General features: G+C 41.9%; 2 protein-coding genes across 2 annotated transcripts; both read right to left on the bottom strand.

Annotated features, from left to right (window-relative positions):
* Positions 1-717: 717 nt before the first annotated feature.
* On the bottom strand, positions 718-6,926 carry LOC120881575. The gene is made up of 3 exons (XM_040265294.1): positions 6,427-6,926; positions 4,930-5,197; positions 718-909 (listed from the first exon to the last, which is right to left on the bottom strand). The coding sequence occupies exons 1-3, from the start codon at positions 6,924-6,926 to the stop codon at positions 787-789; spliced, it is 891 nt and encodes a 296-aa protein (XP_040121228.1). The 3' UTR covers positions 718-786.
* Positions 6,927-14,872: 7,946 nt separating this feature from the next.
* LOC120881574 (proline-, glutamic acid- and leucine-rich protein 1-like) lies at positions 14,873-25,545 on the bottom strand. The gene is made up of 3 exons (XM_040265292.1): positions 25,483-25,545; positions 17,710-17,836; positions 14,873-15,216 (listed from the first exon to the last, which is right to left on the bottom strand). Exons 1-3 carry the CDS (start codon positions 25,516-25,518, stop codon positions 14,873-14,875), a joined length of 507 nt encoding a protein of 168 aa, XP_040121226.1. The 5' UTR covers positions 25,519-25,545.
* Between the last annotated feature and the right edge of the window lie 286 nt (positions 25,546-25,831).

The raw sequence follows: 25,831 nt of genomic DNA, 5'->3' as shown, positions 1-25,831 counted from the left end.
TGCTTGACTGAGAGCAAATCACTCTTCCTCCAGGGAGAACACTTGCCCAAAAGAAGAGAAGGAACCTGGGTGCAGAGCAGATGGGCACTGTGCCCTTGAGCAATCAGGCTCACCTCTGATGGGATATACTCGGCACAGCCACAGTCTACAAAGAGAGGGTAGCACCAGGCCAACTGTGTCGGGCCTCGGCTATCCAGAGGGCTTGGGCACATGGCCACTTGGGAAGGCAGGTGCCATTTCTAGGTTCCCAAAGTCAATTTTAAGTTCACAAAGAGTTGTAGTCAAAGATAGTTTTTATTAAGCAGCGGAACTGTGATGATTTTAGCACAATTTGTTGACCTATTTCAGTTTCCCACAGTTGCATTGCTATTTCCCGTGGGTGTCCCCAGCACAACTGTGGAGAAAGTGCAGGCCTTGATGGTTGAAGCCAAGGCCTTGAAATTCTCACAGCTTGAGATGTAACAGCTGCTTACTAGATTGCAAACTGTGCTGGAAAATATTTCTTGGCAGAAAAAGGGTATTCTAAGCCAAGCAGACTGCAGCCTGCCTGCAAATGGTAGAATAGTTAAGTGCAACACTGGGCAGCAAAATTTCCAAGACACAGGTTTTGAAGAACTAACAATGATAACAGAAAGTATTAGGAAAGAGAAGTCTTAAGCGCCAGCCCCGAGCCCCCACCCCCCAGTCCAGGGAACCTGGAGGTCCCCTGGCCATGCAGGCTTCATTGGCCTGTCTTCCCCCACCCCTTCTCTCAAGGCCTGAGAGAAAAGTAGAGCTAATGCGGCTCTACGGATTCAAGTGGGACTGCTGTGATGACATACAGGAGTTTAGCTGGTTCGGCCCATTATTCCCAGAGGCTTGGACAGCCTGCAGTCCTGAAGAATGCTGGACTTGTTCAGTGGGTGCCACCTGCTGAGAGAAAGGGGACAAGATGGAGTCCTTTGCTGAAGTTCCTGGGCCCATTTTGCAGTGGTGTGAGGATCCCTTTGGTCTGAGCCAGTAAGCTGCTGAGAAGGATGTCTTTGGAAAACACAAGCCTGCAAGGTGCCGGTAGAAGTTGGAGCTGGGGAAATGGGATTCCCCGCCCAGCTTCTCTCTCCCAACAGCATACTAGCTTAAAGAGTAGCAGAAGTAGGCCTGGGCTCTCCAAAAACTTGTCTGAATGCCTAAGGCTACTGGATTCCCTGTCTGGCTTCCCCCAACCCAGCTCCCAATAAGCCATGGCCAGCCAAGGCATTAGAAGGTCTCTCCAGCCTCTCCCTGCCTCTACCTTTAGGTCTCACCATTCTACACAGACTAGATGACTTCCACACAGGGCCTCGCTGGCAGCTACCTGGCTCACTCAATGTGACGTGGAGAGGTAACAACCCTTTCTGGCCTGCGGACAGGGGAGGAGGGACAGACACACTGATGGTGTCACCCAGAGTAGAATGTGGGGCACTTTTAAAGAGCTACCCCCTTGGGCTGGTTTTTGAAGGTGACAGATTTTAATGAGTTGAACTCAAGGGGGTGGAGGACAAGACTGGGGAAACAGAAGGAGTAGGGCTGGGCTATGGGCAGAGGCTGGAGGTGTTGGAGGACCTAGGGAGAGCAAGGCTCCAGAGTGTGGAGAAGAGGAGCCAGGGCATGGTGTGGGAGCCCTGCAGTCTTGTGGACAGGGAGCATCTGACACGGTCCTGCCCTTGGCTGCTCCCTTGGTTCTTCTCCCACCTGTGTCACATCCCCAGGTCCTCTTTTCTCCACTAACTGGGCATCTGCCTCTCAGGGTAAGTGCTTGAGAACATGCATGAGGGTCTCAGCAGAGTCTGGCTTTGTAAATGAACCACAGCATCTACTGACCATCTGATGGCATCATGAAGGCTGTCCCTCTAACGGGCCACCTTTCTGGAGGGCTGGTGGCCCAGCTGGTCAAGGGGTGTTTGTAAAATAAATCATACCATTTAAAATACCCAAACTCCTTCATTCTTCCTTAGTTTACTGGATTTTTGTTGTGGTTAGTTTTTTTTTTTTTTTTAAGGGGTTAAGCTCTACACATAGACATCACCAGATGGTCAACACCAAAATCAGATTGATTATATTCTTTGCAGCCAAAGATGGAGAAGCTCTATACAGTTAACAAAAATAAGACAAGGAGCTGACTATGGCTCAGATCATGAACTCCTTATTAACAAATTCAGACTCAAATTTAAGAAAGTAGGGAAAACCACTAGACCATTCAGGTATGACCTAAATCAAATCCTTTATGATACAGTGGAAGTGAGAAATAGATTTAAGGGCCTAGATCTGATAGAGTGCCTGAACTATGGATGAAGGTTCGTGACATTGTAGAGGAGACAGGGATCAAGACCATCCCCACGGAAAAGAAATGCAAAAAAGCAAAATGGCTGTCTGAGGAGGCCTTACAAATAGCTGTGAAAAGAAGGGAAGTGAAAAGCAAAGGAGAAAAGGAAAGATATAAGCATCTGAATGCAGAGTTCCAAAGAATAGCAAGGAGAGATAAGAAAGCCTTCCTCAGCAATCAATGCAAAGAAATAGAGGAAAACAACAGACTGGGAAAGACTAGAGATCTCTTCAAGAAAATTAGAGATACCAAGGGAACATTTCATGTAAAGATGGGCTCGATAAAGGACAGAAATGGTATGTAACTAACAGAAGCAGTAGATATTATGAAGAGGTGGCAAGAATACACAGAAGAACTGTACAAAAAAGAGCTTCACAACCCAGATAATCATGAAGGTGTGATCACTCACAGTCACGTAGAGCCAGACATCCTAGAATGTGAAGTCAAGTGGGCCTTAGGAAGCATCACTACGAACAAAGCTAGTGGAGGTGATGGAATTCCACTTGAGCTATTTCAAATCCTGGAAGATGATGCTGTGAAAGTGCTGCACTCAATATGCCAGCAAAATTGGAAAACTCAGCAGTGGCTACACGACTGGAAAAGGTCAGTTTTCATTCCAATCCCAAAGACAGGTAATTTCAAAGAATGCTCAAACTACCACATAATTGCACTCATCTCACACGCTAGTAAAGTATGCTCAAAATTGCCCAAGGCAAGCTTCAGCAATACATGAACCGTGAACTTCCTGATGTTCAAGCTGGTTTCAGAAAAGGCAGAATAACCAGAGATCAAATTGCGAACATCTGCTGGATCATGGAAAAAGCAAGAGAGTTCCAGAAAAACGTCTATTTCTGCTTTATTGATTATGCCAAAGCCTTTGACTGTGTGGATCACAATAAACTGTGGAAAATTCTGAAAGAGATGGGAATACCAGACCACCTGACCTGCCTCTTGAGAAACCTATATGCAGGTCACGAAGCAACAGTTAGAACTGGACATGGAACAACAGACTGGTTCCAAATAGGAAAAGGAGTCCATCAAGGCTGTATATTGTCACCCTGCTTATTTAACTTATATGCAGAGTACATGATGAAAAACGCTGGGCTGGAAGAAGCACAAGCTGGAATCAAGATTGTCGGGAGAAATATCAATAACCTCAGCTATGCAGATGACACCACCCTTATGGCAGAAAGTGAAGCAGAACTAAAAAGCCTCTTGATGAAAGTGAAATAGAAGAGTGAAAATGTTGGCTTAAAGCTCAACATTCAGAAAACGAAGATCATGGCATCTGGTCCCATCACTTCATGGCAAATAGATGGAGAAACAGTGGAAACAGTATCAGACTTTATTTTTGGGGGGCTCCAAAATCACTGCAGATGGTGACTGCAGCCATGGAATTAAAAGACGCTTACTCCTTAGAAGAAAAGTTATGACCAGCCTAGATAGCATATTCAAAAGCAGAGACATTATATTGCCAACAAAGGTCCATCTAGTCAAAGCTATGGTTTTTCCAGTGGTCATGTATGGATGAGAGAGTTGGACTGTGAAGATGGCTGAGCGCCGAAAAATTGACTCTTTTGAACTGTGGTGTTAGAGAAGACTCTTGAGAGTCCCTTGGACTGCAAAGAGATCCAACCAGTCCATTCTGAAGGAGATCAGTCCTGGGTGTTCATTGGAAGGATTGATGCTGAAGCTGAAACTCCAATACTTTGGCCACCTCATGCAAAGAGCTGACTCATTGGAAAAGAGTCTGATGCTGGGAGGGAGTGGGGGCAGGAGGAGAAGGGGATGACAGAGGATGAGATGGCTGGATGGCATCACCAGCTCAATGGAAATGAGTTTGAGTGAACTCTGGGAGTTGGTGATGGACAGGGATGCTTGGCATGCTGTGATTCATGGGGTTGCAAAGAGTCGGACATGACTGAGTGACTGAACTGAACTGAACTGAAGCTCTTTTAAGATTTCTAAAGCCAGAACCCAAACATTCTTTGTAAGTGGCATTTGTCAGATTGAGAGTGTGTGGTCCCCAAGGGGACTGCTGGGAGTGTATCTAGGAGCCAAACCTGCTATGTGACTGTGGTCTCGACCAGCTCCCATCCCTGCCCTAGCAACAAGGCCACTGTAGATGGTCCCCAAGGTGGGGTTTGCCCTGAGAAATATGGGGCACTCCATGGTTGGATGCCAAGTACTTACCAGAAGGACTCCTGGTTTATTTTCAATACAAGGAAATGCATCCACACCAGGCCTTGGATTTTGTAGCAAAACTAAGGATATAGAAGTTCAGAAAGGCCTCCCATCTAGGGCATTGAGTTCAGCATATGGCAAGACTCACTATACCCAGGGAACACATTTTTGAGAAGTTTCCAAGTAGGACTGCATTTAATATCTATGAGAACAGCTCACTTTTTCTTGGAAGCCTAGAGAGTCTTTTGTTCAGCCATGACTGCTACCCCCATGTGGGTACCTGTCCTCAAATTTTCTTGTGCTTTAAAGTGTGGATTTCACACATAGAGCCTATGCAGAAGGGGTGTAGTGCTGTGCAGAACCTCCAATCTGGGTAGGGGTCAGAGAAGAAGGGAGTGCTATACCTGAGCACAAGTGGCTTGGCCCACGGTGGCCTGCTCATTGGGAGCCCAATTATTCATTTGGACTGCTTGGTAGAGATAACTCTGCGGGTCTTGCGCCTGTTGCCAGAGGCAGACGTAGTCCTGTGGAGTCTCCAGGGTAACAAGCTGTGGGTTGTGGGTTATGGTAGTAGTCTGAGGAAGATTGGCAGAATAAATCGCATCGGGCCCTGGGCCGTCTGTCATAGAGAAAAGATTCATGCAGGGCTGATGGAGGTTTTCAGGAAAAAATCTGTAATAGAAGAAACATGTTACAGAGACATGGGTCTAGCAATGAAGCCCAAGAGACATAGTCTTGCTCATTAATAGGTGCTCAAAGAACCTTTGGTTTGGGTGGTCAAATCAGGAGTCACTTGCTTGGACTCTCACTTTGGCCTGAATAAGATTCAATTCTCCAACGTAAAGCAAATGGAAACACTGAGAAATTTTAGTCATTTGTATCAAGTGGTACTGTTGCTATTACTTGGACGGTCCTGCTTCTTTCAAGATGGTGATCTCTGTGTAAGTCACTTAACCAACTCCAAAGTCAGGGACTTGCCCTTCATCACCAAAGGAGCCCAAGACCCAGAGAGGCTGCAACTCTGCTTTCTCCTCTAAGTCCAGGGCTCCCTCTATCACCCTAAACTTGAGGGTTGTGTGATAAACAGATTTCTGAGCATCATCCCAGACTCTGAATATGCACTTTCAATAACCTCCTCAGGTTGATTCTGATAATTAGGCCAGTGGGAAACATGGCATTAACCCATCCCACATGTCAGGGTCACTGTTCCTAAAGGAAGACCCAGAAGGAACTCAGGAGAACTTTAGGTGACCCACTCAGAGACTGGCATTCATCCAAAAATAAATATTGGGTGCCAAGACTGTGCTTACACCACCTTTCGCTGCTGAACAGAACATTCTTTTTCTGGTATTGAGACCAAAGATTTTATCCCTGAGCAGAAACTGTTCCTGTCCTCATACTGCCTCCCAGGACTTGGTCTTTCTGTGTTCTTGGCTCTTTAGGTATCCAATGCCATATGGATTGTCAGTGCCATGGAGATCCCTTCACCTGTTCTACTGTGACCACAGGATCCCAGGTAAATGGAAGCAGGGAGTTAGGAGCCAGGAGTCACTCAGGTGGGGACACTCAAGACTTCCCGATAGACACCCTGTACCGTGAGACTGGGCTTGGCTAGAAGTCAAGCAATTTCAAGATTGGCATGCTACTTCCCTAGCTTGGAGACTTCCTGATCTAGCCTTCTTATTTTTATGGAGACACCTCATTCTATCAAGGCATGCTTGGCTATGGATCATGCCAGCAGAGGCAGCGAGGCCACAGAGGAGGATGAATTGGAGCATGTTGCTTGGGATAGGGGACTTTGGGTGCCCATGGGCATGTCGCCCATGGTTTCAGGCATGATGTCCAGCCACCATAGGAAAGCAGTGACCTCAGCCCTTATGACCATCTCACAGCCTCCTTACCTGAATCTACCATTTTCCGGGCCATTGAAATTTTCAGCACGATAGTACCCAGAAGCATTGAAGTTTTCAATACGGTAGTGTCCAGAGGCATTGAGGCTTTCAGAATGATAGTAGCCAGAAGCACTGAGGTTTCCAGCACAATAATATGCAGAGGCACTGACACTTTCAGCATGATAGTGGCCAGAGGCATTGAGGCTTTCAACATGATAATAAGCAGAAGGCTGCTGTTCAGCCACCATTTGGATAGGAATAAACATGGGTGGTGATGGTGGTGGTGGTGGTTGTAGGGGTAGGGACATGAAGCCATCGTTGTAGTGCAACACAGAAAAGCTAGGTTGGTTTGGCATGAATACATGCATTACTTGGTTCTCCCCGCTCGTATTATACTGTTGTGGCTGCTCGGGCAGCAGCATTAGCTGCTGCTGTGGCAGCTGCTCCTCCTGCTGCTGTTGCTGTGGCAGCTGCTGCTGCTTCACCTCCTCCTGATTGGGCACCTGCATCCACAGGAAAGAGAGAAGAGCAACTCAGTGTCTGCCAGAGCCTCATACATGGAACAAACTCTCCATCCTCTGTGGCAGAAGACAACAGGAACACTTCCTCTCTGGGTACCCCGGTGGTCTGGTGACTCTCTGCTCCCAGCTGTGAGAAGCTGTGGTCCAGAACCCATGCACACGCATGTGTGCATGTGCACCCAGGTACAGCTGGCCTGGACGTTTTATCTCAGGCAAACGAACTGTACCCAACTGGGAAACCACCACTCCCACCAGAGAAACAGGGGAGCCCATGCTTTCATGAGAATGAACTCTGCTTTTGACTACAGTGATGAAAGTGGCCTGTTGTACCTGGGAAGAGATATCAAAAGTCTGCTGAAGCTCCTCGGAGATCTGGGAAGAATGTGGTAAACATGAACCACTGACAGATGTGGCCTCTGAAATATCAGAGAAGGGACTCTTCATTGCCTCAAAGCATGGTTTCTTGGGTGCTGGCTCCAGCAAATCAGGACTGTGAACATGGCCTGTGATGGATGGCAGCTCCTGTAAGGACACAGTATCACAAAGGTCTTACTCAGGGGCCACAGCTTTCCTTACGGCAGAAGACATGCTGGTCATGGAGCAAGACTGCCAGCTCACAGAAAGCCTTGGCCCATCTCAGCTCTTGCAACTAAAAGAAAAGGAGCAAAGCCCTAAGTCCCTGCAAAAGATCATTCCAGATGTGCCATGCTTCCCTGGAGGTAGTTGCCCTCACTACTAGCAGGCCCTATTGATTAACCCCTTGAAGTCTGTCCAGGTCCCTTACTCGTCTCCCTTTTGCCACTGGCATAGAACTGGTCTCTGACCTGTGACTTGGAGTTGTTCCTGTCTTGGAGCTGCTCCTTCAAAGTTTCCAGGGAACTCTTCTGGTTTTCTATTTCGGTTTGCAGTATCTGTGTTTTCTCATTCAACTGTTTCTGGAATTTCTTCATCATTTCCTCCTCCTGTCTCTTGATGTATGATGTGATGTGCAGTGATAGCTGTAGCGGCTGTGGGGAGACATCACTATGGTTTATATATGGGGCCACCAGCTTCTCCAAATTCTACCACATTGTTTCATTCCCAAGCTTTGGCATAACTGAGAATGTGAACAACACCCCAACCCTGACTTCAATCACTTCTAGAAAGTGTGAAGAAATGTTAGGGAATCCAGACATCCTATAACCAGAAAAGATTTTGGGAAATGTTTAGTCTAATTTTTTCCCAAACATTGACTCAGAGACATGAAATAATCTTCCCACAGTCCTTAGTGAAAGAGTCAGAGTGTAGCAGGTCAGATCACAAATGAGACATGTGGAAACGTGGAAACATCAAAGCTCCTGCTAGTGATGCAGAAATAAGATTCAATTCACACTTCCTTTCATCGAGGCACTCATCTAAGCACCATCAGAATCCACAGATCTGACTTTCACACAACTATGGTGTCCACACACAACTTGTGTGGAACACTCTCCCCTTAGCCCTGGAAATCTAATTTTAACTTGAGTATCAGCCTCAGATCTGCTGATAAACAAATGTATGTGTGTGCTTAGTCACTCAGTTGTGTCTGACTCTTTGTGACCCCATGGACTGGAACCCGCCAGGCTCTTCTATCCATGGGGATTCTCCAGGCAAGAATACTGAAGTGGATTGCCATGCCCTCCTCCAAAGGATCTTTCCAACCCAGGGATCAAACCCAGGTCCCCCACATTGCAGGCAGATTCTTTACTTCCTGAGACACCAGGGAAACCCAAGAATACTGGAGTGGGCAGCCTATCCCTTCTTCAGGGGCTTTCCCCAACCCAGGAATCGAACCTACATTACAGGTGGATTCTTTACCAACTGAGCTACTAGGGAAGCCCAAACAAATGTATAGGTTAATAAAATTAGAAACTGTGTTGCAGGACAAACTAATGCTTTGCATTGGCAGGAAAGGGATGAGGCAAGTCACACTTGAAAGGGAAGCTGGGAAAAGAGCTTTGTGCAGACCATACACATTTAGGTGGCCAGGGAACTTAAAACACTGCTGCCAGGAGGCATGTTCTAAAGCACAGATTTGATTGGGGAAGTGACATGCTCAGATCAGTGTTGTAGAACATGCCTTTGGGGAGCGGTGTGGAAGATGAACTAACAGGACAAAGTCAGTCTGGAGTCAGAAAAAAACCTAGTGAAGAGGCAATAGAGTTAATTTAAGATAGAGATAACAGGGACCTGAAACAGATCAGAGACAGGAGACAGACAGGAAGAGTCAGGGGAGTGCCCAAGATGGAAGAGTAGGAAGACCCTGAGCTCATCTGCTCCCATGAGTGCACCAAAATTCTATCTACCAAGCAACTATTGATGAGAAAGATCTGAAGACCAGCACAAAAGATCTTCTACAACTACAGATCTTCTCTACCGAGAAGGAACCATGAAGAGATGGATAGCACGATAGTTCAGTCACATACCCTAGGGTAGGTGACCCACAGACATGAGGACAATTACAATTGCAGAGGTTCTCCTGGGGTGTGAGAGGTCTGAGCCCCACATCAGACTTGCCAGGCTGAGGGTCCTGCCCAGGAAGCTGAGTTCCCAGATCATTTGGCTTTGAAGGCCAGCGGGACTTACTTTCAGGAGAGCCAAGGGGCATAGGAAATAGAGATTTCACTCTTACAGGACGCACACAAAGTCTCCCATGCTCCTGGACCCAGGGCAGAAGCAGTAACTGGATAAGAGGCTGGGTCAGACCCACCTGCTGATTGTGAACAGCCTCCCAAGAGGCAGAAGGCAACTGTGGCTCCCCCTGGGGACATAGACACTGACAGTAGCCATTTTTGGAGTTCATTCTCCTATGTGGACACTGGTGTTGGCAAGGGCCATTGTGGGATCCTCTCTCAAGCTTATTAGCCCTGGGATCCAGCCCTGCTCTGGCCCAACAGTCTATAGGTGCCAGTTCTGAGATGCCTCTGGCCAAGCAAATAGCCATACAAGGATACAGCCCCACCCACCAACAGGTTGGCTGCCTCAGGACCACCTGAGCTTTCAGCTACCTCTGGACCTGACCCAATCCACCAGCAGGCTCAGGACATGGACTTTCCCACCAGTTAACTGCCACTACTCCTGGGACCTCCTGGGTCCCTACCTTGCTCACTAGCTGGGCAACATCAACTCTGGGACCCTGAGGGCTCTGCAGCCAGAAATATCAGGTCCCAGCTCCATTCACCGGGAGCTGGCACTGTCCCTAAACACCCTGGACCCCAGGCCAATCCACTGGCAGGAAGATACCAGCTCCAGGACCACAGTAGCCCCACAGATGGCCCTGTCAGGATCTCGTCTAAAGACATCACCAAAAAACTACTAGAATTTATAAATGAATTTGGTAAAGTTGGGGATACATTAATATATGGAAATCTGCTGCATTTGTATACATTATCAACAAACTATCAGAAAGATAAGTCAATAAAATAATCCCATTTATAATTACATCAAAAACAATAAAATCCTTAGGAATAAACCTACCTAAGGAGTTTAAAGACCTGTACTCTGAAAACTGTAAGACACTGGTGAAATAAACTAAAGATGACGTGAACAGATGGAAAGTTATACTGTACTCATAGACAGAAATAATGTCAAAATGACCATACTACCGAGGCAATGTACAGATTCAAAGGAATCCCTATTAAAATACCAATGGCATTTTTTGCAGAAGTAGAACAAATAATTCTAAAATTGTGTATGGAAACACAAAAGACACTGAATAGCCAAGACAATCTTGAGAAGGAAGAACAAAGCTGGAGGTATCATGCTCGCTGACTTCAGACTATACTACAAAGCTACCGTAATCAAAACAGAATGGTACTGGCACAAAAACAGACATATAGATCAATGGAACAGAAGAGAGAACCTTGAAATGCACCCACACTTATATGGGTAATTAATTTACAACAAAGGTGGCAAGAATATACAATAGAGAGAAAACAGTCTCTTCAATAAGTGTTGTTGGGAAAACTGTACAGCTACATGCCAAAGAATCTCACAACATACATAAAAATAAATTCAAAGTGGATTAAAGAGTTAAATGTAAGCCCTGAAGCCATAAAACTTCTAGAAGAAAACATAGGCAGTATGCTCTTTGATATCAGTCTTAGTAATATTTTTTGATATGTCTCCCCAGGCAAGGGAAACAAAAGTAAAACTAAATAAATGGGACTATGTCAAATTAAAAAGCCTTTGGACAGCAAAGGAAACTATCAACAAAATTAAAAGACTGCCTATAAAATGGGAGAATATATTTGCAAAAGAAATATCTGATAAGTGGTTAATATCCAAAATACACAAAGAACTGATACAATTCAACATCAACAAACAAATAAACAGTCCCCAAATGGTCAGGGGATCAGAACAGATATTTTTTCCAAAGAAGACATACAGATTACCAAGAAGCACATGAAAAGATGGTCAACATCACTAATTATCAGGGAAACATAAATCAAAACCACAATGAGATGTTATCTCACACCTGTGAGAATGGCTATTATTAAAAAGACAAGAGAAAAGGGAACTCTCCTGCACTGTTGGTGGGAATGTAAATTGGTATAGTCCCTATGGGAAAACAGTATGGAGATTCCTCAAAAATGAAAAATGAAACCAGCATAAGATCCAGAAATTCCACTCCTGGGGATTTATCTGAAGAAAAGAAACACACTAATTAAAAAAGATATATGTAACCCTATGTTCACTGCAGCACTATTTACAATAGCCAAGATATGGAAGCAACATAAATGTCCATCAAATGATAAATGAATAAAGATGGAGCATACATATCAATAACCTCAGATATGCAGATGACACCACCCTTATGGCAGAAAGTGAAGAGGAACTAAAACGCCTCTTGATGAAAGTGAAAGAGGAAAGCGAAAAAGTTGGCTTAAAGCTCAACATTCAGAAAAAGAAGATCATGGCATCTGGTCCCATCACTTCATGGGAAATAGATGGGGAAACAGTGGAAACAGTGGCAGACTTTATTTTTTGGGGCTCCAAAATCACTGCAGATGGTGACTGCAGCCATGAAATTAAAAGACGCTTACTCCTTGGAAGAAAAGTTATGACCAACCTAGATAGCATATTCAAAAGCAGAGACATTACTTTGCCGACTAAGGTCCGTCTAATCAAGGCTATGGTTTTTCCTGTGGTCATGTATGGATGTGAGAGTTGGACTGTGAAGAAGGCTGAGCACCAAAGAATTGAAGCTTTTGAACTGTGGTGTTGGAGAAGACTCTTGAGAGTCCCTTGGACTGCAAGGAGATCCAACCAGTCCATTCTGAAGGAGATCAGCCCTGGGATTTCTTTGGAGGGAATGATGCTAAAGCTGAAACTCCAATACTTTGGCCATCTCATGCGAAGAGTTCACTCATTGGAAAAGACTCTGATGCTGGGAGGGATTGGGGGCAGGAGGAGAAGGGGATGACAGAGGATGAGATGGCTGGATGGCATCACAGACTCGATGAACCTGAGCCTGAGTGTACTCTGGGAGATAGTGATGGACAGGGAGGCCAGGCGTGCTGCAATTCATGGGGTTGCAAAGAGTCAGACATGACTGAGTGACTGAACTGAACTGAACTGAACTGAACTGATACATACAATTGAGATTCCCAGGTAGCACAATGGTAAAGGACCCATGCGCCAATGCAGGAGATAGAAGAGATGCAGGTTCAACTCCTGGGTTGGGAAGATCTCCTGGAGAAGGAAACGGCAATTCACTACAGTATTCTTGCTTGGAAAACTCCATGAACAGAGGAGCCTTGTGGGCTACAGTCCTTGGGGTCACAAAGAGTCAGACACGACTGAGCAACTGAGCACAGCACAAACATATAATTGGAATATTATATGTTATATGGAATATATATGTTCAGTCATTAAAAGGAATGAATCTTTGTCATTTGCAGCAACATGAGTGGACCAATAGTGTATAATGCAAAGTTAAGTCAGAAAGAGAGAGACAAACACATTGATTTCACTTAAATATGGAAAGTAAAAAGCAAAGCAAATGAACAAGTAAGACAAATCAGAATCAGAGTCATAGATACAGAGAACAAACAGGTGGTTGCCAAAGGGGACAAGAGTGAAGTATTAGAGGAAAAGATGAAGAGATTAAGAAGTACAAACTTTCAGCTACAAATTAAATGAGTCACAGATGTGAAAAGTACCATGTGGGGAACATAGTCAATAATTATATATCTTTATGGTGACAGATGATAACTAGACTTATTGTGGTGATCATTTAAAAATGTATAAAAATATCAGACCACTGTGTTGTATACCAGGAACTAACATAGTGTTCTAGGTCAATTACACTGCAAAAACAAACTCATAGACAAAGAGATCAGATTTGTGGTTAGCACAGGTGAATGGGGGTGGTGGGGAAATGGATGAAGGCAGTCAAAAGATATAAACTCAAAGTTAAAGATAAATAAGTTACAAGGATGTAACATACAACATAATAAAAATATAACTAACACTATTGTATATTATACATGAAAGCTGTTAAGAGATTAAATCCTAAGAGTTCTCGTCACAAGGAAAAAATCTTTTAAAATTTCTCTTCTCCAGCTTTTCTCCGTCTTCTGGTTATACTCCAGTCTGTCAGTCCATGGCACCCGGAAACAAGCCTATTACACTATCACAGGCAGAGCCAGGCTACACACATTGCTGATTATTTTGACCATTTTAAACAAAAGGTACATTTAAAGCTTAAAAAGAAATTAACTCAAAGAAGAAGAGAAAGCTATCATCAATGAAAGGGGAAGCACAACTTTCTAGCATGATAGGGACATAAACAAAGACAAATGTATTTCTTCAGAAATTTTATTTTAAATAGCTCAAAGAATTTTCAGAGCAGTCTAAAAATCCCTGCAAGGCAAGCAGACCACTTCAAGTGGAGAAACTGAGGCTCAGGGATGTGCCAAGGTCACAATGCTGGGGCCAAAAAACAGTTGTTTTCTAGCCCTTGTTTCTTCTCATTAGAAGAGGATGCCATCTAATGAAGAGACTCACCTAATGCTTGGTAGTTATTGCATACAATTCCACATGCTGCTGCTGCTGCTGCTAAGTGGCTTCAGCGTGTCCGACTCTGTGCGACCCCATGGACAGCAGCCCACCAGGCTCCCCCATCCCTGGGATTCTCCAGGCAAGAACACTGGAGTGGGTTGCCATGTTCTTCCCCACATAACAGACCATAAACTCATTATCTTGGCTGCCAATCCTGATGACAATAATCCTTTCTAATATAAAGATAACCACCCAAACCTATGGTTATGTAGATAAATTTGGGCATAGAACAACAGAGTCATGAATCCAAATGTTTTGATTTGGCCTTGAACCATACATTGGTGCTGACAGTTGAAACTGAGATATATCTAACATTCTGACAATCCATTGGGGAGACCTGGCTTGTGGTGCAGAAGTATTGGTATGGGTAGGCAGGAAAACCATCCTCCCATGGGACAGTTAGCATCTCCTCACAGATAACGAGCAGAGTGCTTAAAAACAGTGCGTTTTGTTAGTAGTAAAATTTCGTATTTGACTCAAACTTTCAAGTACAGAGTGTCTTTGGATAGTTCACGTTAAAAGGAGAACAGTACTTCGTCTTACTTAAAGAACCTCCAATCTCCCTGTTGGCTAGGGCCCATTGGATTCTCAGCAGCATCAGAAAATCCAGTACAACAGAAATGGTGATACAATTTTAAAATAAACAAAGAGTGTGCTTTCTGCAAAGTGAAATTGAGCACAAGAGTGGAAATTTGGGGCTTTTTAGGGATAGTGGTACAGATAGATATGTGGAGCAAGACTCCCAGAGCACCCGATCTCTGATATCAGCAGCCAAACTGGAGAACCAGTCTCTTGCTCCACCTGGTTCACCTGGTCTTCCTGGGTCTCTGGTACTGCTCATACTGCTGGTACTACTGGTCCCCCGGGCCCTTCTGGTCCACCTGGCCCACCTTGCCTACCTGATACTCTTGCTCTTTATGGTCCTCCTGACTCTCTTGGATTTCCTCCTGGTCTTCTTGGAATTCCTGCTGGCCCTCTTGGATTTCCTCCTGGTCTTCTTGGAATTCCTGCTGGTCCTCTTGGACTTCCTTCTGGTCCTCTTCATCTTCCTGGTCTTCCTGGTTCTCCTGGACATCCTCGTCTGACTCTTCTCTCTCATCCATATCATCCAACTTGTGTGCATGCTTCAACTCAGACACATAAGTCACATGTCCCATCTCAGGTTCTGATTCAAAGCTCTGCCTCAAGTACATTTCTGAGGAAGAAAAGATTGGAATTCATAACAAAAAAGGCTAAATTACTAACATCCCAAAACAGATTACACAGATTTCTCTGTTTATTTCTTGTTATATATTATAGAAACAGGAAGGTACTCCATGTTATGGATTAGATGCACCAGGTACCAGGAGTAATTCAGAACATTATTTTAAAATCTGTTCACATTTGAAAATGAAGTAAAAGGAGGGAATGTCTCACTTTACCTCCATACACTCAAGCATAAGCAGGCACCCAACCCATTCACATTGTGTCTTTTCATTATGAAAGTTCTTTTGGCTCTGCTACTTGAATTTGGTATGTTTCAACTAATCTAATCAAATCAAACCTAGTCATAAAGCACTTCTGAAAAGCTAGGTTCCCAAGCAGACAGGATCTTGGATCTGCCTGAAATGCTCTTGGAGGTGGTGTGACATGACTTTCCTTCAGCAACCTACAGAACATTATTTGAATAATGCAAAATGATAGAATCATTTCAGTACAGAGTTTGGCAGTTCTCTTCATACACACTTCCCATAGGACCCAGTAGTCCCACTCCTAAGAATTTACCCAAATACTTTAAAAGTGTATAGGCAAGCAAAAAACCTCTATGCAAATGTTTTAGTAGTTCTATTTATAATCACCAAAAACTTGGAACCAATCCAGATGTTCTTCTTCAGATGAATGAATTTAAAAAAAAAAAAAAAAACCACCGTGGTGCATTCATAAAATGAAGTACTACTCAACAAGAAAAAAGGAATGAACCACTGATTCACACATTTGAATCTTATATGCATTTTGTTAACAGAGACAGGCCAAAAAGGTTAGACATTGTATGATTCCATTTACATGACATTCTGGTAAAAGGAAACCAGAGATCAATGGAGTAGAGATCAATGGTTGCCAGAGGATGAGGGACAGAGTTTGAGTTCAAAGAGGCAGCGCAAAGGAATTTGGGAGGTGGCAGAGCTGTTCTGTTTGTACTGTGGTGGTAGATGTATGACTTTGCCTTTGTCAAGAACTGTACACCTCAAAGAGTGGATTTTACAGTGTGTAAACTAAATTGGTCTTACACATTTTCAAAATCACAATCATGGGTTCATGGACTTTGCCCATACTCCACCAAAAACAATTGGTTAGAAAGGATTTTTCTTCTTTTTTAAAAAATTTAATTAGAAGATAATTACTTAACAATATTGTGATGGCTTTTGCCATACATCAACATGAATAGGCTATACGTATACATATGTCCTCTCCCTCTTAAATGTCCCTCCCACCTCCCTCCCCACAGAGACTTTGGGTTCCCTGCGTCATACAGCAAATTCCCACTGGCTATCTAGTGTACGTAGATGTATGTATATGTTTCAATGGTATTCTTTCAAATCATCCCACACTCTCCTTCCCCTACTGTGTCCAAAAGTCCGTTCTTTATGTCTGTGTCTCCTTTGTTGCTCTGCAAATAGGATCGTCAGTACTATCTTAGATTCCATATATATGTGTTAATATATGGTACTTGTCTTTCTCTTACAAGGATTTTTTAAGCAAAGCTTTGAGATTGACAGCAATACTGGAAGAATTTTTAACTAGAATATTTCAAAAATACAGGCATTACTTCTATATATGGGGATTCTACAAGTTATCAATGATAAGATCAGCTAATTGGAGGACATGGTTTGCATTTTGCCTCCACCGTTGTTTTGTATTATATTTTTCATACAATTATGTTAATGAAATGTCTTTAATATTTAAGCTTCTGTAGTAAACATCACTGTTTTTGAGAGACTATCACTTCACTCTTTAGTAACAATTCTTCTTATAGTACAGTTTTTTTAAAAAGAGATTTCTTTGGACTGCAATTAATATACCATAGCAAAAAAGGCTGCATAAGTATGAAAAGATAAGGTGCTACTCCTCCAAGAACTGAGATCTAGCACCGATCTTTAGATCAAAATTAAATGGGAGATTTACAATGTTGGTTAGTTTCAGGCATAAAGCAACATGATTCAGTTGTGTGTATATATATATATATATATATTCTTTTCCCATATAGGTTATTGCAGAGTATTGAGTAGAGTCCTCTGTTCTATACAGTAGGTTCTTATTAGTTATCTTTTTTATGAATAGTAGTGTGTATATCTCAGTCCCAATCTCACAATTTATCCCTTCCCCATGCTTCCCCTTTGGTAACCATAATTTTGTTTTCTGTGTTTGTGAGTCCATTTTTATCTAGATTCCACATATTTCAATAAAAACTTATAAGTTTGAGATAATAATATCATTCCCAAACACTTGAACCATTTTTGAGATATTAATTTGCACTGCTCTCAAATCATCATTCACAAAAACTTACAGATGATGAAGAAAGTTACAATTCACTTTTGTGATTTCACACCATTATAAACAGAACACTATCTTCATTTGAAAAACTGTAACTACTCTGTAGGTCACTATTTTTCTTTTGATAGTCCCCATCCAAATGTTAAAATGTACCCACCAGGTGATGCAGGTATGCTTGGCAAGGACACTGTGTTGAAGTCATCAGACATAACAGGATTTGCATTAAAGGAGTCCATAGAATCAGATGATTCAGAAAGTTCAATCTCTATAATATTTGCTGGTTCCTAGGAATTTCCAAAAGGTAAGGAGAAGATGACATTTCAATTTGGTGACAAAGAGATATATAAAATGACAGGAAACACAGGTAGAACACAAACTTTGATATATTTTACATAATTTCTAACATTGTTTCAATAGATTGAATATCTAATAGAATTATCATGAAACATGAAATTGCTGGAAGGTAACAACAAGCAGAGATTATGGGTGTCATATGCTATCCAACATCAAAACTCAGAAGAGAAATATGGTATAGATGTGGTAGAAGCACAAGCATAAGAGAAATGTGGACCAATCAAAGGCTGTTGCTATACACACACACACACACATATGCACACGCATACATATGTGTGTGTGTGCATTTCAAGGTGTTAGTTGCATGCTGGTTCAGAAAAGTGGGAAGGCTGTAAGAGAACTACCTTCCACTGATGGGGCCATTTTTCTACAGATCTTCCACATGCAGACTAGGTTTAGAGAAAGGAAAGGACAATTGGGGGCTGTTTAACCACTTCTCTCTTTTTTATACAAACTAAAGTTGAAAGTATTATTAACAAAAGTACCTTTACTATGTAGTAACAGAGAGACAGCAATGACCCTGGGGAGCTTCTAGTGCAAACTCCCCATTTGATAGTGTCAAAAAGGAGAAGGTCATACAGTAAGTGAGTAGCGGAATGAGTGATATACTCCAGTGATTTCAAGCTCAGTCTAAGCTATCTGTTGTTTTAAACTATATACATTATATTCACACTTAGTGATCCACTTCCACTTACATAACAACTGGAACCTTTCTGAATAGTCTGACGCTCACTGTTTATATGAAATTTAAGTACCTGGTTTATCAGTGAAATCTTGGAAATCTCTGCCAAAAGATTGTGTATGTGTTTGTGTGTTTGTTTTAGACTAGATTAAAACATAGACGCATGCTCATTTTTTCTTAAGGAAGCTGATTGTTGGAGTACATTCATCCAGATCAGGTCCCAGCATTTGAACTTCAGGAAACTATGCAACTTCACTGTTCAAGTACAGTGTTTTGTACTCTTGAAAATGAGCAATATGTTTCTGAGGATGTGGCAATCTTTTCATTACACTGAGAAAGATATTCGGCTGGGGAGATATTCATTAAGATATGATATGACCTCTCTTTCTCTGTCCTCTTGGTTCTGCTCTTTATCGTAGATATATAACAATTTAATCACTAGCTCCTGCTTCCTGGGTGATTTTCAAGGGAAATATATATACTTGGATGTTAAGATGTCCATTTTTGTACATTCATAATTTTTAGGCCATCAACAGAAATGGATTGAGTTCAAATGATCTTAACTGATGGAACACGTACAGTAATAGTAAATGGCTTGGGAGAAAATGAAGCAAAGAAACAAAGCAAAGAATCTTTTTGGAAGCAAAAAGATTCTAGTTTAAAATACTGTTAGGATGAAGGCCTGAAGACAGTCTTTCAAAAGAGGCAGCTAGAAGCTAAAAGGAAAGATGAAATGAACATGAACACATGAGGGGGCAGAAAAGAAAACAGTAAGCTCACACAAATTCAAGAGGACTTTCAGATTCATTTTTTTTTATTTTTATTTTTACTTTATTTTGCTTTACAATACTGTATTGGTTTTGCCATACATTGGCATGAATCAGCCACGGGTGTACATGAGTTCCCAATCCTGAACCCCCCTCCCACCTCCCACCCCACAGATTCATTTTTATTCCATAATTGTTTCCATGAATAATACATTAAAGGATATAAAAGAGAAGCATGGCCTTTGAGGCTAGACATGGAGCAGGCTATCAATGCAACCTCCAAGACCTGATGCAACTGTGAACTAGAAATGAGTGTATATCACAAGGGTGGGACTCCAGAAGTTTCTCCCCCAATTGTCACATTTTCCCCATAAGCTGGCTTAAAACTCAACATTCAAGAAATGAAGATCATGACATCCAGTCCCATCACTTCATGGCAAATAGATGGGGAAACAGTGGAAACACTGACAGACTATTTTATTGAGCTCCAAAATCACTGCAGATGGTGACTGCAGCCATGAAATTAAACGACATTTGCTCCTTGGAAGAAAAGCTATGATGAACCTAGACCGCATATTTAAAAGCAGAAACATTACTTTGCCGACAAAGGTCCATCTAGTCAAAGCAATGGTTTTTCTAGTAGTCATGTATAGATGTGAGAGTTGAACCACAAAGAAAGCTGAACACTGAAGAATTGATGCGTTTGAACTGTGGTGTTGGAGAAGACTCTTGAGAGTCCCTTGGACTACAAGGAGATCAAACCAGTCCATACTAAAGGAAATCAGTCCTGAATATTCATTGGAAGGACTGATGCTGAAGCTGAAGCTCCAGTCATTTGGCCACCTGATGGGAAGGACTGACTCGTTGGAAAAGACCCTGATGCTGGGAAAGATTGAAGGCGGGAGGAGAAGGGGATGACAGAGGATGAGATGGTTGGATGGCATCACCAACTCTATGGACATGAGTTTGAGCAAGCTCCAGGAGTTGGTGATGAACAGGGAAGCCTGGTGTGCTGCAGTCCATGGGGTTGCAAAGAGTCAGACACGACTGAGCTACTGAACTGAACATTGTAGCTATAAAATCAATGGAAGAAGCCTTCATGATTGCTCCCTGAGTCAGGTTTGTCCTGTCCTCCTCATTAACACATAGCTTGGGCAAAGTGCTTCCAAGTCTCGTGTACACTATGATTCTCCTGCCCTACTCAGCCCCTGGTACAGGGTTAAAGCCAGCATCTTCTGAAGAATTGCCTGCCATCTCCAGGCACAATGGATTTGAGTGGAAAAGCATTCTGAAAATGTGCAAGCTCCAATTTTGCCAAAATGCCTATGTAGTGCAACACAGTTCAGGAGCAACAGATCTCTACGGATGGGTGACAGAATGTCAATAGCTGGCAACAACTCATCTAAACTCATCGTTAAAATAAAGTCATTGGGACAGAGGTAATTCATGAGAATTTGCTTTGGATTAGCATTGATGTTACTACTTAAAGCCACTGCTGTTCAAACAGTGAAGTGGTGGTTTTATGGAGAGAACTTTGTTCTCAATAATTTGCCTTGTTCTCAATTCCTTGCCAGTTAGAAAAAGTGAAGTGAAAGTCACTCAGTCGTGTCCAACTCTTTGCGACCCCATGGACTATACAGTCCATGGAATTCTCCAGGCCAGAATACTGGAGTGGGTACCCTTTCCCTTCTCCAGGGGATCATCCCAATCCAGGGATCAAACCCAGGTCTCCCATATTGTAGGCAGATTCTTTACCAACTGAGCTATCAGGGAAGCCTTTTAGTAGCTGTTCTCAACAGAACCTGCTTTATTAAATATAACATAGTCCATAGTAACAGCCAACAGATCAAAATATTATGATAACTGGCAGGGACCAGGGTATGCTTTGTGTGGTTTTCTTCACTCTTCTTTTGCTTAGGTTCAGTTGAGATCCTTGAATCTCTGGGTTTATGGTTTTTATCAAATGTGGACAAATCTCTGGCCATTATTATTTCAAATATTTTTTCTTGTGCTTCCCTCTACATTTCGGAGACTACATTTACATGTACATTTGGCTACTTGAAAAGTTTCTAACAGCCAATTGATACACTTCTCTTTTTTCTTGTTCTTTTAAAACGTTTTTTTCATCTCACCAGAGAGATGTTGTGCGGAGGGGGGCGGGAGGGGGGTTCATGTTTGGGAACGCATGTACACCCGTGGTGGATTCATGTCAATGCATGGCAAAATCAATACAGAATTGTAAAGTAAAATAATAAATAAATAAATAAAAATAAAAACAAAAACGTTTTTTTCTCTTTATTTGGAGAATTTCTATTATAACGTCTTTAATTTTCCAGTCTACAAAATCTGCAATGTTTAATCTGCCATCAGTCCCATCCAGTGTTGTTTTCATTGCTCGAATTTTATCTTGAGACTTTACCCCATCTTCCACATCTCTATTTGAAAATTTGAACATATGTAACACATATGTTAATATCCCTGTCCACTAATTCTAAAACCTGTATTGGATCTGGGTGAGTTTTTATTGATTGGGTTTTCTCTTCACTAAGAGTTACATATTATTGCTTTTTTAAATGCCTGGTAATCTTTGACTAAATGCCAAATATTGTTAATTTTATTTCTTGGGTATTGGATCATTTTGCATTCCTAGAAACACTCTTTATCTTTGTTTTGGAATGTAGTTAAATTACTTGAAAACAATTTGGCCCATTTGCTGTTGCTGTTGTTCAGTCAATCAGTCATGTCCAACTCTTTGCAACCCCATGGACTGTAGTACACCAGGCTTCCTTGTCCTTCACCATCTCCCAGAGTTTACTCAAACTCATGTCCATTGAATTGGTGATGCCATCCAACCATCTCATCCTCTGTCGTCCCCTTCTCCTCCTGCCTTCTATCTTTCCCAGAATCCAGTTCTTTTCTAATGAGTCGGCTTGCATCAGGTGGCCAAAGTATTGGCGCTTCAGCTTTAGCATCAGTCCCTCCAATGAATATTCAGGGTTGATTTCCTTTAGGATCCCTTTGGTCATGCCTTAATGACTTGATAGTTAGAACCAGAGCAATAGTCAGCCTGGGGCTAACTTTCCCCCATAATTGAGACAAGATCTCTCTGTGTACTCTTATGCCTCGTGTCCTGTGTATTATGAGAATTTCCAGTGTGACAGATAGAAACCGGAAGCATTACCGACCCTGTATGAATGCTGGCACTGTTTCCTCTAATTTCTTGAGTGGTTCTCTCCCCTCACAGATCCCCATAGCAACCTTCATCCATGCAGCCCTCTCCTCTCTGGTAATCTGCAAGCAATTTTAGACTATCTAGTCTCACCTCAGTCTCCTCAGCTCAGGAATTCTACTGGGATCCCTGTGTGTCTTCCCTCTTGGCTACATGGCCTGGAAGTTCGCTAGGTAGTAAGTTATGGCAATTGCAGGGCTCATTTCATTAATTTCCCATCTCTTAAGAGTCCCTGTCTTTTGTTGCCTTCTGTCCATTATCTTGAAAACTGTTACATCGTATTTTTTGTCTTTTATTTTTGGCTGTTTTGGGCAGCAATGTCAATCTGGTCCCTGTTGCTCCATCTTGATTGGAAACACAAGTCCCTCAATACCATAGTATATTGTCCAGTTACTGAAATGACTAAATTTGAGACTGTCCAAAGACAGACTTTAGCAATAAGTGATAACCAAAGGAAATGGAGTAGCAGGCAAACTATCGTTATAACAAAGTCTAAAACACAAGTGATGGTAGACCGAGACTGAATGGAAATAGCAAAATTAAATAGCAATTGTGCCATTGTGATAAGATTATGAGATTCTTTAAAAAAAACACCTTTAAATGTTAAAATTACTTAGGTTTTATAAAGTTTATAAAGTGAGAGGTTTTTTTAATCCAACTTTCTTCAAAACACTAAGTTGAAGGACTGGATTCTTCACACATAGCACACAACAGGTCCTGGGTAAATGTTTGTTGACAGACTGATGAAGTCAGGCTGTCAGCTATGTAGATGTCAGACTGATGGCCAGAGCTATATGGAGGTCTTGGCCTCTTTTCCTAGCATAACTGAAATTAGCTTGTGTATAAACAGAGTATTGTTCCACTTAAATTAACTTTTTTCTACCTAATTTCCTCGCTGTTTCATACCATCTTGAACAGAAAGCTGGGTAAGCAGAGGTACCTCTTCAGAAGGGAGAAGTTTTATCTACATAGAAGTAGCTTATTGAGTGAGCAAGAGTTAGAAAATATAGAAAAACCAGCACTTCATATTGAAAATACATGTTCATAGTATTTCCATGTTACAGAAGAACTTAAATACTAAAAACACCTGCTGTCTGCACAGTCTCATGAATGTGAATACTTTTAAGCAAAATCACATGGAAGGCTGAAAGCCAAACTGACAGTCTACACATCCAACCTGTCAATATTGTTCTTTAAATCCCTTTACTAGACATTTGAAGAGTGCTATAAAAATAGACTGTTTTAACATACAATATTCTTTTGTGTATTTAATATTTATGAACACCTACTATGTGTGGCCAGTACTGTTCAAGGTATTTGGTGACATGCTGGTGAACAATACTACCCCTTCTCTCATAGAAGATTCATTCTATTGCAGGAATACAGACAATATCCTGAGATGGGTTTGGCTAAAAAGTTCATTCAGGTTTTTTGTAACATCATATGGAAAAACTCAAGTAAACTTTTTGGCCAGTTCAATAAATGAAGTTCCTTTGAGTGTTATCTAATCCTTATGAGGTAGCCTGGCAGAGATTATTACCACTCCCATTTTACACATAATGAAACTGAGGCTTCCCATGGTAAAATAACATTCCTCAGGTTACATAATTAATTGGTAAATGGCAGAATCAGGAATTGAGCTCTTATCTTCTGATACCCAAGCTGTCTTTTCTCTCTATAGTACTATCACCACCACAGTGAATCAGCCTAGTAGCTATGTTATAAGCACCCATGGAGTAACAAGTAAGGTGAAAGACTATTCATTGGGGAAGGCTTCCTGGGATGGTTATTTGTTGTTATATATCTGTTTTTCTTGCACTTTGATCTTATCTCCCAGGCTAGAATTTAGATTATTGAGGGCAGACCCAAGTTTCATATTTCTATTCAGGTGTATCCCTATAGGGTTCTCTAGTGGAACATCTGGTGAATGGATAATTGGATGATACATTTAATGGCTTAAGGAAAGGATGGAGGATAATTCACATTAATTAGGGATTCATTCTACCCATAATGGGCAGAGGACTCTGCCATCTCATGAGTCTACTCACATAGCCTATAGGAGCAGGCTATAGGCTATATAACCTCTGATTTCAAAATGCATTCACAAGTTGAAAAGACTTTGAATGATATCTGGCACAGAGGCTAGCTTAATTCTTTTTAAAGCTACTACAGGGACCATTCCAAGCATGGCTGTTACTGTTTCCAATAAGAAATAACTATAAAATGGCAACTATGGAATACCACTCATGTTCTATGTCCATATGGGATACTTCAAATTAAAAACCTTTATATGTAGGTCGAGGGAGGCTGAAATTGCCACCCCAAAATATGACTTGTTGGCATAAGGCTTATTTTGAGCTGGTTATTTCTAAGAAACAGCAGGCAGAGGAGGAGCTCTGAAAACCAATAGAAGTTACCCTTTTGTAAGATACATTTATATTTATAAAGGAAATCTCCATTTATAAGCGTGTCTCCCTTTCTGCACCAGGTAGAAAAGGATGACTCTTAGTTTCTAGAAACTCATTAATGCAGAAGGCCAGGACTTAAATCTGCAGAAAAACTTAACCCTTGTTTACTGTATCCCCACTACCAACTCCCCACTCCCATCACCTTCTGTTAGCTGAAAATGGTATTCAAGGTGGTGGCTTGAGTCATTTCAGAGAGTTATTCAATATTATTGGGTCTCTCCCATGTATGTAAGAGATATATTAATATCCATTACTAAGCTTCCATTTGTCTTTCTCCTGTTAGTCCTGTCTTAATTACAGGGGCATCTTACCTGAGAACCTAGAAGGGTAGCAGGAAAATTCTTTTCTTCCCCTACCTTGGCCATACACATTAACTAAACAGTCAACATTATGGAAATAAGGCATGACTCTATGTACTCAATGTACGTACCTCTGCATCAACAATTTCAAATTCTGAGGAATCCATTCCAAAACATCTTGTTTCCTCTTGAACACTCCTATAAATAGGTGAAAAGAGAGATGGTAAACACATCTCACTTGCCACTAATTTCTCTGTAATACAGTAAAAATGATGTTCTGTTAAGAAAAAAACCAAACACCCCAAATGGTATCACTTGTGTTAAAACCCATGTTACTAAACCCAGATTTAATGCCTAACCTAACTGCAGTCTCAGCCTTTACCAGCAGTGGAATCTTAATCAACCAGTTTGGAACTTCCTAGTCAGCACCAATTAGGTAATCTGTCACATGGTCCTTTCTATCCCCCAAAGGAAGAAGAA

The sequence above is a fragment of the Oryx dammah genome, unplaced genomic scaffold (assembly GCF_014754425.2).
Source record: "Oryx dammah isolate SB20612 unplaced genomic scaffold, SCBI_Odam_1.1 HiC_scaffold_23, whole genome shotgun sequence".
Classification (NCBI taxonomy): Eukaryota; Metazoa; Chordata; class Mammalia; order Artiodactyla; family Bovidae; genus Oryx; species Oryx dammah.
Note: the sequence above shows the minus strand (reverse complement) of the source record. Positions and strands in the feature narration are given on the sequence as shown.